This window comes from Platalea leucorodia (genome assembly GCF_965183815.1).
Source record: "Platalea leucorodia genome assembly, chromosome: 16".
NCBI classification, from domain to species: domain Eukaryota; kingdom Metazoa; phylum Chordata; class Aves; order Pelecaniformes; family Threskiornithidae; genus Platalea; species Platalea leucorodia.
The window spans coordinates 12488967-12504242 of NC_138838.1; the positions used below are offsets into that span (position 1 = coordinate 12488967).

General features: G+C 42.1%; 1 protein-coding gene across 1 annotated transcript; it reads left to right on the plus strand.

The window, feature by feature from the left end:
* Positions 1–63: 63 nt before the first annotated feature.
* VKORC1L1 (vitamin K epoxide reductase complex subunit 1 like 1) lies at positions 64–13139 on the plus strand. Its single transcript, XM_082328549.1, has 3 exons — positions 64–291; positions 12090–12199; positions 12911–13139. Exons 1-3 carry the CDS (start codon positions 98–100, stop codon positions 13135–13137), a joined length of 531 nt encoding a protein of 176 aa, XP_082184675.1. The 5' UTR covers positions 64–97; the 3' UTR covers positions 13138–13139.
* Positions 13140–15276: the final 2137 nt, after the last annotated feature.

Here is a 15276-nt window from a genome sequence, read left to right on the forward strand (position 1 = left end):
GCGCGCCCGCCCAGCGAGCCAATAGGGTGTGGGCGCGCGTGCGCGGGTCGTCGGCGCCGGGCGCGCGTCGCGGGCTGAGGCGGAGGGAGGGGGTAAGATGGCGGCGCCCGTCCTGCTGCGAGTGTCGGTGCCGCGCTGGGAGCGGGTGGCCCGCTCCGCGGTGTGCGCGGCCGGCATCCTGCTCTCCCTCTACGCCTGCCACCTGGAGCGGGAGAAGGGCCGCGACCTCCACTACCAGGCCCTGTGCGACCTCAGCGAGCGGGTCCGCTGCTCCGCCGCCATCACCTCCAGGTGAGGCGGGGATGGGACCCGCCGCCGCCTCAGGCCGCCGCGGGGAGAAGGGGTTGAGGGCACGGGGAGCGGCGGGGTCGGGCCCCGGAGCGCTGCCTCCGGTGCCTCGGGGGCTAAGGCGGGGACTGCGGGGGGTCCGGGCTGGCTCTCCGAGGGGGGCGGCGGCGGCGGGCGGGCTTGGCCGAGCCTACGGGCGGCAGGAGCCCGCGGCTGCGGGCCGGGGCTCGTCCCGGGCAGGGCTTGCCTGAGGCGCAGAGGGGGCTGGGCAGCTGGGCCTGTGCCGGGGCCGCAGGACGGGCAGGCCGAGGAGGGGGTGTTGGGGCTCCCGGTTTAGGCAGCCCCTTCGCCGGAGGGCTGCTGTGGGAAGGGCTGTGGTGTGGGGGGATGGCTACGGGCTGGAGGGTGAGGCACCCGCAATTTCTGTGTTGTAATCAATGGTAATTAGCTAGAGTGACAGGCATTTTAGTGGCAAATGCACGTTAGAGTAAAATGCTGTAGGTGTGACTAGTGGTTAAGGCCAACATAAACACATAGGGTTGTAGATGACTGGCTTTGGGTGGTTTTAATGGGAGTATCTGAATTGCTTTTTCATTATAATGTTACCTGGCAGCACAGGAGATTGTTTTCATGATACACAGGACGTGCTTAATTTGAGAGAGATTTGTATGCCTCAGCAGCAAAAGCCCAGGATGAATCTTGATTTATTTTACTGGTTTCCTGTCAGTAGTTACTTTAGCAGTTGTTTTCTAAAGGTTAATGGTTCTTATTTCTGTTGGGAGAGTTGATGTATAAATTTTAATATGCTGCTAGGTTGACTTGTCAAGTAACTACATGATTGAATCACTATAATGAAAAGACTTAACCTGCTGTATAGTGACAAGTGCTACCAGTATAAACATGCTGCAGGAAATACTTTCAGGTGTAGTTTAGCTAAGAAACTCTCCTAAAAGCATATTCTCAAGTATTTCAACTAAGTAATAAGATGATTTGTCAGCGATCTCAAAATGGCTCTGTGCATATATATATATATGTGTGTGTATACATAGGCATATAAAGACATATGCAAAGGTATCCACTGGTAAGGAGCTGGGAAGGGGAGGGTTTTGGTTCTTCAGCAAATATATAGGTTAAATGTCTCCTTTTTTTTAATGAGAATTTTGTTATTATCATGGTAGTGCCTTCAGCTGAATGAGTACTTGAGATGCCCCCCCTCCCCGGTGTAACCTGTGTAAAAGCTGTCCAGTTTCTATAAAGGTACTTGCTGTGTTATTGTAACAAGCCAATGGGGGGGAATATGCCCATACTCTGTCAGGGGGGAAGCTGGTTAAATTGTTTAGGCAAAATATACAGGGAACTCTTACTCTTAAAACCACTTCTGTGGTGACAGGAGTGGGGTTGTGTTATGTTACAGAGGGATGTGTGTGTATAGATGTCTGAAAGGAGGCTCCTGTGATTGAATGAGGGCTTTAACTCTGCTTTTCTGTCATTGGATAACCTTTAGTTTGCGAAGGTGCTTTTTCATGTCTCTATTTAAGAAGTGTCCTGAAATGAGAAGTTTCAGTCTAAATGGGAAGATGACTTCAATAAACTTGACAGATTACTTAAACTTATAAATTAAAATTATGCGTAGGCTACTGAGATTAAACCATGTGAGTGTCATCAGTAATTGAAAATTTACCACAGCTATAGAGGTAAAAAGAGAATAACAGGGCTTTAAGCACCTAAGTAGCCTCCGTAGTAGTCCATTCTTGTGTAGAATTGGTCCTTCAGGAGCTTTTTATTGTTATTGCAAATGCCGCTATTGAGATGGGGAATTTGAAGTAATAGTTTTAATGCAAGTTTACTAAACGCTTTGAAGAAGTAAAATAATTCCAATTATATCTTTCAGTATTTCTAATTATGGAATAATGCTTGGTAATTATAGTGTTCATTAGCAATGCTGCAGCTGAAATGTTGAGTATACCATGGTAAGACCTATAAATACTTTACTTCAGGAATTCTGTATAATAATGTGAACAGTTAGGGATAAAATCAACTAAAATCTCAGTAGCAGTTGCCAGGAGAATCATGCTTAAAGACTGAAGTGTTGCAAATGTCAGGATAGCTCATGATAATTAGAGCAGGTGGTAAAAGGAGTGTGCGAGTTCTGTTCAGTCAAACCACATTTGGAGAAGAATGTGCTTTCAATGCTGTACAGGACACAGACAAAAAAGGAGTATTGCTTTAAAACTAGGAGAAGAGGGAAGCTGGTAAGAACTGAAATAAGAATAGCATTGAAAGAAAGTAATCTTATTTTCCATGTTGCCACAGCTCCCTATCCGTCAGCCATTCTCTCTCCCTCTCCAGTTGAATATTCCTTGTTACTACCGCATGTCACCAAAGTTTCTCTGAAACTTGATTTCTAAAAGGAACTGTTAACTACTACTTAGATTTCACTGAGGGAGCAGGGTTTCAAATACAGTGTTCCAGCACTTTCCCATGTAGTGCAGATTTAACTTTCAACCGTTTCTTATTGAGCTATTACACTGGCAATCACACATTATATTAGCCGATTAGCAGAGTTAACTCTGCAGAGTTAAATGGGTGAGAAACTTGTACTTTGTGGCTTTTACTGGCTTCTAGAGTGTTCATTCAGTTGTGTGGCTTTTTATTTAAGCTAGATTTACTAATGGAACTTGGAATGTAACCATCTTCACATTTCAAGTGTTGACTCTAGCAGCGGACTAAACTTTGAAAAGCTCATCATGGTGTTGGGATTAATCTTAATAACTATAGAATAATCAGAATAAATTAGCGTATTCTTCCCTGAGCTGAGTTACTTTGGAACTAAGTTCTGGTCTTTGGGGAGGAGTTTTTTCACTAATAAGCTGTTAGTATTTCCAAGTCTTGCTTTTAAGCTAAATCTGGTATTGGCACAACGATGAGAACAGAAATGTTGCAAAGATTACCAGCATGCAGAGGGAGGAGCATGGAAAATCTTATATCAGAGACTGACTCATGCAGAAGATTATGTTGGAAAGATAGCTTCCTAGTATCCCTTATTCAAAATATTAATGGTCAGCATATTTCAAGCTTTTATTACGGGGAAAGTTCATGAAGTAGTTTAAAAAGAAAAACAGCTAAGGACTGTATAATAGGGGAAGGCATGAGGGAAATACGTAACATTTTCATTTGGCAATTGCTGTAGATCTTTTAAGTGAATTGCTGTCTTGTATTTGAGAATAATTAAGTGGTAAGAATGGCTTTATTTATAATGAAACTGGCTAATAACAGTTCCTGAAAAATATTTTTGTTTTTGCTGTTACCGTAGTTTCACAGAGGGAATTCAACTAACAGACAGGTTTCAAGTAATACGGATAGTGCTATGGCTTGACATAAAATGTGACATTTAAGTCGCAATGCAGAGACCCAGAGCGCTTTGCTTTGTTCTTTTGCGTGCCCTGGGAGACTTCTGGGTCTTCTAATATGTTTCTGCTTTCTGTCTTGATTAATTTAAGGTTTCTGCAGAGCAGATTAGCGGACGGCTCTTTTTGAAGGAAATTTTGTAGCCCGGCATCCGTTAATGCTGTAACAACTTTAATACAGGCTGAAGATTGCTGGCATGAATGACGAAAGGGCACATGTCAGGGGATATCTTTAGCAATATTTGTAGCTTTTGGCCTGCTGCGTGAGTGAAGAGGTTTGGAAATAGTCAATATTGATCGAGGTTAACATCTTTAGCTGACTTACTGAAGAAGTTCTAGAGTCAAAATAGGATTTCAAGAATCTGTGTTCATCTGGATATGATTTGATAGATGACATATTTTAGGGATTCCCTGTTCTGAACTTTATGCTAATGTGCAAGGTCTTGGATTGTCATCTTGTGTTTGAGCCACTCCGAAACGCCTGTTCTGAAAAAGTCTAACATGCATGTCAGCCTTACGTCTTCTAGTGGGTGCACCAAAGTAATCATCTGGGAGTTCTTGAAAATGTCCATCTGTAAAACTCTGTGTGTGTTGTGGACAGAGCTGTGCAGACATGCAGTTGTTTTACTGGATTTGCCAAGTGTGACCTGTGACAACTGCAGTAGTTTGTATTGTTCTGCTCACCTTCGTAAATAACTTACACAGTGAATTTAGACCCGTGTAAATGTTATGCTTGAATTGCTTAGTCTTGTGACGTAGTACTTCGGTGCTATGTTGTGTGAGTATAATTAGGCTGGCGGAGAGCTGATTCCTCTGCAGAGTGGGCATGAAGTTATGCTATCAGATATTGCAGGTAAAACTTTGACCAGTGCTGTTTTTTCAGTGGAGCACACCTTGCCAGCACTATTGTTCTGGTGCATCTTTATAGAGCACAGACCGTAACAGAGACCAAGTTGAGAACCACCCCATTATCTAAGGAAACGGGACATGGGAGAAAACTTCCCTGACCCCCTCCCTAACCTGGTGTTTATATTGCAGGTTCCCATTTGATTCTGTTGTGGGGCAGTTCCTGTAAACTTGATGTCTGTCAAGTTTGCTTGATTCCAGGTTAAGAACATTATATAGCAGTTTTCTTTCATATTAATGGTAAGTTCCTGATGTCCCAGCATTTTTTAATTGCTGTAAGCAAGCATTCAGATATGTTTGAGGTGGACAGCTGCAGTTGTTCGTGGCTGCTGTAAGGTGGGACGTGGTAGAGGTAGCTTCATGCAGGTAGCATAAAGGGGGAGGCTTGCTTAGTCCCTTCTGGTGACCCAGCATAGGCAAATGATGCTCATGTGCTTTTTTGAAATTTTACTAGTTTTGTTAGTCTCTGCTTTTTGCTAGTCAGTAATTTCTTTAACCTGAGCTAAGTTACTGGTTTTGTTAGGCATCTTTGATTCTGTATAGGAAAAGATAGAAGTCTGATTAAGCAGCTGAAGGGCAGTATGTGGAGCAGCCGGTGGTCATTCAACAGGAATCATAGTTGTGGTTCTTAGGCTACCAAAATAGTTTACATAAAAATGTGGTCGCCTGAGACCAAGATAAAAATCCATCCTGTGATTTAAAATTGGTGGTTGTTTATTTCTGAGGTCTGTGAATTGTTAGACAGCAGGTGTAATGGTGCTTTTTCAGTTATTCTGTAGCAGGGATTCGTTGGTTTTGCCATCTGAGGGAAGGTTTGAAGATCTCTGTTGACTGGGCAGGGGAAGATCCGTGTAGACAGAATCCATCTAGTGCGTCAAGCACTTTGCTTCAGCGGGATTCGGAGTGCTGCAGGTTCAAGGTGATGGGGAATTGGCCTCGCTGTAGCTGGATGGGGGTGATGCCCCTTTTACAGCTAAGGACCTGAGCCGAAAAAGCGCAGACAACTTGAGGCCAAGAAAGGTTGTATTATCCTGCTTTTTTAGCCTGGTTTCTGAGAAGATTTTGCTGTTGTGTATTAATTTCTTTTATAATTTTTCACTTTTTAATGGAAAAATTTAACAAAGGATACAAGCTACTAAAGTTTTGTAGAAACAGATTCAGTGCCAAAGGGGAGGAGAGAGGGACTCAAAGTAATAACCTGCACTCACACAGCAGGTTTTTTTCCCTTCAGCAGAGGTATCTGTCGCGTTTGGTCTGCTAGCCAGACGGGCAGCACATGTGCAAACAGGAGTCGGAGCTGGTAGATAATGGACTTGACTGGGGAGGCAGGGTGCGGAGACTGGAGGGTGTGAGCTGGGAGGGGTCTGGTTATTTTGTGTGCTGGGCAAGGAAGGGGTTTCAGGAACATTTGTAGAAAACCAGCTTTGTTAGTTCTAAAGCCGGTTGTTCTGAAAGCAGCAGAAGCTGACAGTTCAAGTGATTTTTGTCTCATCTTCTTAATGGAAAATTGATTACTTAATACTTCAGACTGACACAATACGTAGTGCCTGAGGCACGTCTTTTATAAAATACAGCAGTACCCTAGCTACGTGAGGTTTTTTCCCCAACCTTACAGTGATCTGATCTCTAACGTGTATTTTTGCTTTTCATATATAGATCATTTCTAACTTGACTAGAATTTGCAGTAGGGCTGAAAATTATTTTGCCTGATGCAAAGTAAATTCCACAAAGTGCCTGTAGTTCAAATTTGGACTTCATTTATGATAGCTTAATAGAAGACATTGTTTAGAAGGAATACAATGTTGTTGGCTTGTAGCTTGAATAACTAGTGCTTCTGTAACGGCTGCTATAAAATAACCACTGTCTGCTTGAGATTTTGCTGATTTAGACACCGAGATTTTTTTGGACTGTTTCTGAGGTAGAGCTGGAGGATATATAGAACAAAATCTCATTTGTTTATGGTAAATTCTGCTAATAGATTTAAACATGAAATTAAGTGAATCAAAAACTTTGAGCACTCTTGGCAAGCTTACCAATGGGAATTTTTAATCTCCTTTCTTGTGGCTTCTAATTGAAGGCTTTTACTTAATTTATTAAGACTGTTAGAGTGGCCTAAGCGACCTTGTAACCATGAACTAGGTTTAATCCAAAATCCTCTAGCGAAGCTGTAAAGAAGCTGCAACAAAAGTTTCTTAACATTGCTAAGGATTAACGTGCTCCAGATCCTTTGACCTTTATATGAGCTTTTCACTGAAGGCGATGTGTGAGCACAGGCCAGCTTTGCTCCCCTCCTCAGAACTTTCATTCTGTACCATAACTTGCCTCAGAAGTCAGATGCCGCTTAAGGAAACATGCATGTTGCTTGTCAAGTGTAGGCTTTTTTTAGAAAATAGGTATTGTTTCCTCAGGGTTACACAGCGGTAAATGATGCTTGCTGGTGATAATGAAATAACGCTTATGGGATGAAAAATAATCCTGAAATTAGGGGCTTTAAGCTACTCAGAGAACAGAGCTTGAGTTCTTTACTTACAGTTCTCTGAAGATACAATCTTTTTTTATTACTGTTGCTTGCCCTTTTCATTGCAGCAAACCTCAAAACTGAGAGAGAGAAATGTGTTGGAAAACCTGCTGCTGCACAAATGCAGAGCGTTCTCAGATTTTGAATCATACGTGCCATTTAATAATCTGGTCTCCTGAAGGATTTGATAGCATTTTCAACTAGACGTTTAGGAGACTCGAATGTGAACGGGGAGGTACGGTACGTGTGCTTTGTTCAAGGCATCCGCTGCTCGCTGATCAGGGACGCCGTACTGAAGCTGGCTGGACCTGAGCTAGTATGGTTATTTTCAGGTTGAAGTGAATATACAGTAGTCAGTTCTTCCCTTGGCATGAGAACCAAGGATTGCCGAGTGAAAATGGGGTGATGTGATTCTGGAGGTCGTTACTGGGGGATGTTGTGGAGGTCAGCAGCGTGTGTTCAGAAGGCATCTAGGTACATTCAGGAAGGCTTCAAGGTCGGCTACTGACCATGCTGATGTGAGTGAAACCCCAGTTCAGAAGTTTCTTAAGCTGATTCTTAACCTCACGATGATTGAGGTCAAGGAGAGCATCTTGGGGAATGACCTCTCTGCAAAAGCCCTTAAAAACATCTCCTGCAGGTACCTATCAGAAGTGGGGTGCTTGGCTAGAAGAAACAGTATAGCATTTCTTGCAGAGAGTGTATGAGAGAATAATCTGAGTCCTGGCTAAATATATACTTTTTGTTTGTTTGTTTGACTTGTTGTGTTTGGCAGGCTTGGAATTCTGTTCCTTTTTGAGCTAATACTGGTAACTCTTACAGCTTTTACCTTGGTAAACATGGAGGTTGTTTACTTGTCCTTTAAAATGACCGAGATACTAGTGTACTGCATTAGGTTCTCTTGGTTGCCTTCCTGCCAGTGGCATTGTCTCTGCTAAATTACGGTAAAATGGTTAAAGTGTACTCCCATAATACGCTCTTCTGGAACACAGAGGATGTTCATAATTGTGCAAAAGAGGTAATGGTTTAGCAGTATAAGATTTTATTGGAGATTTGTCACTTGTGGATCAAAATGACCTCAGTTGTTCTTGTCTTCCTGTTCAGAAGTGTCAAGTGCATGTAAATACTGCTTTAAACGTCTAAAAATGCCACACTTCTGAGCTTTGTTAAATATCACAAGCCAAAAGGGACGTTCTTTAGAGTGCGGATAATGATTTTCAAGACCTCCTTTTGATAAAAGGAAGTGCACATTGGACTAAAGGTCACTGTGGCGTTCAATTTTAGATGTTAGGAAACTACCTGAACAGTTCTAAACACTTTGTCTGGGATTTCTCGAATCACTATTCTGAAAGCTTTTTTAAAGAACATTCAAAGTTGTGCCTGCAGATGAGAAGCGAAGCAGGCCGTCATCTTGAACAGAGAGGGAGTCTGAGTGACCTGAAACATACAGGAAGATGTCGTAAAGATTTATTTAAAAACTTGCTTGAAGTTAGTTCAGATTGCCTTTTTTTTTTTTAAATAGGAGTGAAACTCGGGTGTGGCGAAAGCCGGTGTGCCACACGAGGCTGTCACAGCGCTCTGAGTCACGCAGGGCGGCTGCAGCGTGACTTTCACAACGGGACACTTGACTGCTGCAGGCGTGGGGAGCCCCAAGTCAGTCCCAGGAAAAAGCTGGTGATGTTGGAACTTTTATCTTGCTGTGCAAGCAACTCTTTAATTAGCGCGGTTCATTTTTCTTAGCATTCTGTATCTGAAAAATTGATCTGGTTAACAATAGTTCTTGTAAATTATATCCTTTGTAAGAAAGGCAGGTTCCCTGAAGAACTTCTGAGCAGTTTATAGTCCTTTTTACTGATGTTTCGTTTCTTGGAGTTTATTCTATTGTTAGGACTGCAGTCTGTCTTCTTGCTATTTGTTTGCCACATGTTTTTAAACTTTCAAAGTTATCATAGCTCAGGTGTGATTTTGGCATGAGAAGGAAGGTTATCATACTCGGTCTTCTTCCTTCCTCCAATTGCTTGCAAAAGTATTTGGTTCATTGTGCATTTTAGTGGGTTTGGGGACCTCCTTGATGGAATTAGGCGATGATTTAGCCTCTTCAGTAGAGAAAGTAGATGGAAATAGAAATATACAAAATCTAAATATTTTGCTTTACAGTTTGCAAACTGAAACAGGTGCAGAAAACTTTCTCACGCTTCAACCCTTGTAAGGCTGGGAAAAGTACTTCCTCTTAAACCACAGGCCTCTTGGCTGTCTCGGAGCGTGTGGAATAAGATGCGAGATTAGAGCTGTACCCCATGGACTGAAATTTAATACCTCGTGTCCTTAAAGCTGCTACAAGGCCAACAAGATCCTTAATGAACTATTGCATGTGCAGAAAGCTTTCACCGTGCTCTGGCCGCCTTGCAGCTGTGAACAGATCACCTGGGGACACTGACTGCCAGGAAGGGCTGGAACTCGTTATCTTCCCGTTAGCAACATTTTATTCACTTGCAGAATGACTGTAGGGTCAGATTGTGTAGTCTGAAGTTTCTGATGTTTTAAGCTCGTCTTTACGCTCGGACATGACAGGATCTGATGAGCACCAGAAGAAGCGAGAGCACGCAGCTAGGGCAGGGAGAGGGTGGGAGTTCGCATCCTGCTCTGAGTTAGGCTAATGCTGAGCCGCAGGCTTAGGCACGCTTTGAGTTAGGCTGCTTAGTCTCTTGTTAAGGAAAGCCTGAGCGTGTTCAAATAGAGTTTAATGTCACCCTACGAAGAATTCTTACTTGGAGACTAGAACAATAAATTGCACCTGTGGATAGTAAGCTGAAGCAGCTATAAATGTGGTAATATAGAAGAATAAAAATAAGACTGTTAAATGCAAAATGATGATACCTTTAATATATTTGTCTGGCTCCCTAATACTGCATTTGGTACCTGGACAACATGAGGCAATTGTCACATGTGCTGTGGCCACCTTATCAAAGTAAGGCTAAGAAATAAACACTTAAAATCCAGTTACCATTCAGTGTGTGGGAGGAGAGTCTTGTCATAGCTGAGATTCTTTGGAACTTGCAGTATTCTTTATAATGTTTGCTTATGTATTGTTGCATGGTGTTTGGTCTTTTTTTAAAATCCCTTCCTCTTGGAAGCATGGCTCCCGTAGCTGTGAAGTGCTCCGCTCACATCTCTCCAGCTGCTTTTCCGAATCTTTGCCATCCATCCTTGATACTGCTTCGCCCATAAACTAAGTGATACCATACGCTAATTGGTTGGCCTTCAGGGAGGATGTGTAACCACAGTCCCCTGTGGTTAGCACAGCCCCAGGCTTGCACTGGGATAACTGGGGAGCGAGGCCGTATTGCCCTGCTCCCCCGAGCAGTTCATGTTGGGTCCTTCCAGCCCCTCGACGCTCTGGGATGCGAGGCGTTGTTCCCGTGGTGCAGCGAGCGTCCGTCGTTCCTGTGCTGGCTTGAAGCTTTGTCTTTGCACACGAGTTTCACTTGAGTCATTTACAAGATTTGAGACCAAACTAGTTGAAAGTATGTTTGGGTTTTTTCTGTTTATGCAGTAAACATGCTTTCTAGGAATCGGTACCTAATTCTCTGCTCAGTTTCTTGGGGAGAAGAGCACAAGACTTGGGTGTAACAGTTAATTGCAGAGAGTTACTAAGTGTGACTTAAAATGATGAATTTGAATATGTTTTGAAAATGTTGCACAAATGGCCATGAGATTAGGAAGTATTTTGGAGATGGTATTAAATTGTACTTATTGTGGTACTTTTCTCGTGTGAGGAAACTGCTTGTAATGTGGTGGTAGCCTTTCACGGGTCTCGGACGTATGGTGAGGTGTATCAGCAACGTTCCTGTAGTGTGCAGAGAGCAAACCTGTGCTTGGCTTAGTAGAACCATTGCCTCTTGTGCAACAACCTACTCGCAAACTGCACTTGTGTTGGCGTAAATGTAGCACGTTAGCCTTTTCTACTGCAACAGCAGGGAGGAGTTGCCCTTTTTTTACATAGTTATGTGGCAGTTAATGTGAGCCTAGCCTTACGTTTATGTAGTGCTCGACTTGGTGCTCCGAAGACATGCTGGCACGTATCCTAACGTTCTCTTGACAGTGAATTAAGTTGCATGTCAAAGTAGTGTTAACTTCTCCATGTTTTCAAGTGACGATAATGAGTATGGTCCTCACTTTGCTTTTACAAATAATGGTGTGATCTGCCGTAGGGCATCAAGTTAATGGTTTCTAGCACAAATACATTTGCTAATTTAATCTTTTATCCCTCTTATTGCAGCAGCAGTTTTGTAGGGCTTGTGCCGGTTTCTACCTTATCACTAGAAAGCTGAAGGTCACTTTGTGGTTAAGGTGCTAGTTCAAAATGTCAGGCTGTGCAAGGGCTCCAACAGGGCAGGTCTGTGCATCCTGTTATGGTCCCATCCCCAGCTTGTCTGGGCTCCTCCTGAGGTGCTGAGGCTGATCAGGAGCAGCTGAAGTGCCAACGTACGTTCTGATCTGCCTGCTCTGATGCCAGCGAGGTAAGTGCTGGCAGAGCCGGTAACAACTAGCTGCCCAGTTGTACCCCTTGCCCTTAGCTGTATAGTGAGCACGTGTCCTGCTTACGGCGGTGGAGAGAACGGCTAAAGCTACCCTTGGAGGAAGGCGGTGTTTATTTGACAGAAGAGCTTTAAACGAGAACCCTAGGAAGCAGACACGGTATTCGGTGAAGTTGCAACTGGGTGAACTTCGTAGTTTCTGGCGTGTCCAATAACTGCAACCAGCAATGTGTGGGATAACGTTGTACCTAGCACGCTCCCTCTTGCAAGCTGCTTGGTTTGCCAAATAACCCTGAACTTCCTATAGGACTGCAGTGGTCCTGTCAGAATATATGCATCTATTTTTTTTTTCCCCAACAGTGATGAATTGAAAATACTGATGTAAAGCAAGAGATGCCTAAATCCAAGTTAATTAGTTTCCCTGTTTTACAGATGGGGTCGAGGATTCGGTCTGTTGGGTTCCATCTTTGGAAAGGACAGTGCAATAAATCAGTCAAACAGTGTTTTTGGCCTCGTGTTTTATATACTACAAATGCTACTTGGTAAGTATTAATTCAGTTTAGAGCCTAAAGTATAAAAGAGGTCTGTGGTGATGAAAGAGGAGCATGTTATACGTTGCGCAATCTGCAAGAGACCAGATAAATGCATGTGATTTTTTTATCTTATTTTTTTTAGCACCAGTCTAATGATACATCTGTCCAAAGGGCTTAAAAACCCAACTGATAACAAGAGCAATTGCATTTTCTCCTACTATGCTATTAATAATATAAGTGTCAAGACAGTTGCTGCATTGGTATTTTCACTTAAATATATTTAGCATTGGATTGCATGATAGAAAAGAGAGGAAAATAAAATGGAATATACAAGTTTTGCAGGAGTAATAGAGATAGCAGGCAAAAAAGTGCATGAAATGTAACACATACATATTTCTTCCTAACTATATGGTCTGCTATAAAGCTGTTAATGCTGACAGACATAACTTGACCAACTTGTAACTTTCCCGTAACTCAGGAATACGGAAGATGGTAAATACTACACATACTTCCTATCAAAGGACTGTCGTACAGAACCTAGAAGCTCCCCTCCAAATAGCGATTTGTCAGCCATCTTGAACTCATGGTATTTTAAACAGCTTTTTATGTAATACAACCTTGCTGAGTAGCCTTCGGTTTGAATTAAGTGCTTAGGCGTTTTGCTTTGTGTGGAGGGGGGGAACGAGAGCAGCGGTAGTAACTCTCTCTCTCTTGTTGCAGGTATGACAGCAAGTGCAGTAGCAGCTCTAATCCTCATGACATCCTCCATAGTGTCTGTAGTAGGGTCATTGTACTTGGCATACATTCTGTACTTCGTGCTGAAGGAATTTTGCATTGTCTGCGTCATCACATATTTGCTGAACTTCATTCTCTTTATCATCAACTACAAACGACTAGTTTATTTGAACGAGGCCTGGAAACGGCAACTCCAACCCAAACAGGAATAACGCCTGTTTGAACTCTTGACTGACAGTCTGAAGACCCAACTTCCATTAAGTTTATTTTGCAGTAATTTTTTATTCTCCATATCAGACACTTTCCCTGAGAATCATAACTGAATTTTTAATTATAAATTCGAAGGGGCCCTAGATAATTTTTTTGTGCTAATCTTCAATATAAATGTGGTTATGAAAGAAAGCTCTAATACAATCAAAGACAAGCTTTAACTTTACTTTGAAGGAGTTTTAGCCACAGCAAAACCTAGACTCTCTCCTCCCCCTCCACTTGTGAAGTGGGTAACACTTGCTATAAAATACCCTGTATATAAATTCAGGTATAACAAGATGTGCTCATGACATTAAATATTCTAGACTAGCATTACCATATTTAATGTTGCCATGTTTACAGTATGTGTATTACTTTTTTTTAGCTGATGGACTTAGATTCGACTAGGACTTATACTGTAAATAAAATTAGAAATATTGGTTTCATCCCTGGAGAACTCACTGTACAATCAGTTTCGTTAGCCTAGGAGCTGTCGGAGTGTTCAGCTAACAGTCGACTGACAGGACGGAAGAAGTGACCTCTGTAGAGAATACCGTGTTGCTGCACTCACTGCTAGTGCTTTCACAAGAATGATGGTTGGGGTTTGTTCCTTTTTTTTTCTTTTTTTGTCGTCTCCAGTAACGAAAATGGAATTAAAGCTGAAACCTGAAGTACGTTCATTAAACCACAACTTCATTAATTTCTGTACAGAATGAAAATAGCTTAACGTGGTCAATAGAAAGCTGCCACCGGGATGTTATATGCAGATTGGGGGTTGGTGTATCAAAGTGGTCTTTGAAAGGACTTAATTTCCATGCAGAGCTGTTTCATTTTTAAACTGCGGTCAGCCAGCCAGTGTTACTGATGTTTGATGTTATATGAATGCTGCAGTATAGAATTGCAATTTGCAGTGGAAACCACTGACGGAGCGGGATAACCGAGTAGTGCACTGAAGAAGCAGTTCCTTAATTGATCTCCGTCAGGATCTTTGATTTGTGCTATATTGGGAAATGAACTTTAGGCCTGACACACATAAGATCCCTTGGAAGGGCAACCTGTTTAGTGGGATAAGTAAGTAAATGTGCTCCTGAAAATGAAATGTGATATAGTGCTATCATTGCTCTTTCTAATAACTAATTGGGAAAAAAAAAAAAATTAAACTGCAGATGTAAGCAAAGGAACAAAATTGTAAATGTTGTTTCTGCACTCAGTATTCTAAGGCTGAATGTTAAAAGTGCCTTCTGTCTTAAAATCTTGAACCAAATACTTTGTGTTGAACTTGGCAGGCAGAAGTGTCCTTGCTTTAAAAATGAACAAACAAACAAACAAACTTCCCAGCAAACTTGCTGGGGACAGAAGAGTATTAAGAGATCTATTTTAGTTTTTAGACTGAGAAGTGGTAGCAATATTGTTTCCGTTAACTTAAATCACTGCGATAGAAGGTCGATGATGCGATTCGCAAAAGTAAAATACTTGTGTTTCAGACTCTGTGACACCAAAATGTATAGGTTCAGCTGCTTTCTGTAATTGGTGCTGTGCTGCTTTTTGCCCTTGTCAGCTTCTAAATATGAAGAATTCCAACTGCGTACCCATTTATTTAAAGAATTAGTTGAACTAATTTTAGGATTTGTTTCTTAAACGTGAATGTCAGAGACACTTACGTTGTACGCCGAAATGGATTATAAACACTAAGTTGCTGAGGATAAACTTGATGGTGAAACATGCGGTGTTCCGTAGAGAAAATAGAATTTTTAGATTGAATTCACAAAATAGTATTTAAATTACTACTGAAGTGATTTTCTGGTTTGTATCAAGGATGTAGGTGGAAACTGCTTTTATGTATAGAATTCTGTGGTATGAGTAACATCTGTTGCATGTAACACTAAATTACTTGTCCCTCTTGTCCAACAGTTTTAGACAACAATTCATTAAATGCGTTTTGTATTGACCAGAGTATAGTTAAAGCTTGTCTTGATGTTTAGTTCTGTCTCTCAAATGCCTTGAACTTTGATACGAGGGGAGTGAATGATTTTAAACTGGTCCCTCGAGGCTTTACTTTGTTCTCTCGCACGCCTCGAGGCAATATCACTGTTTAATATGTT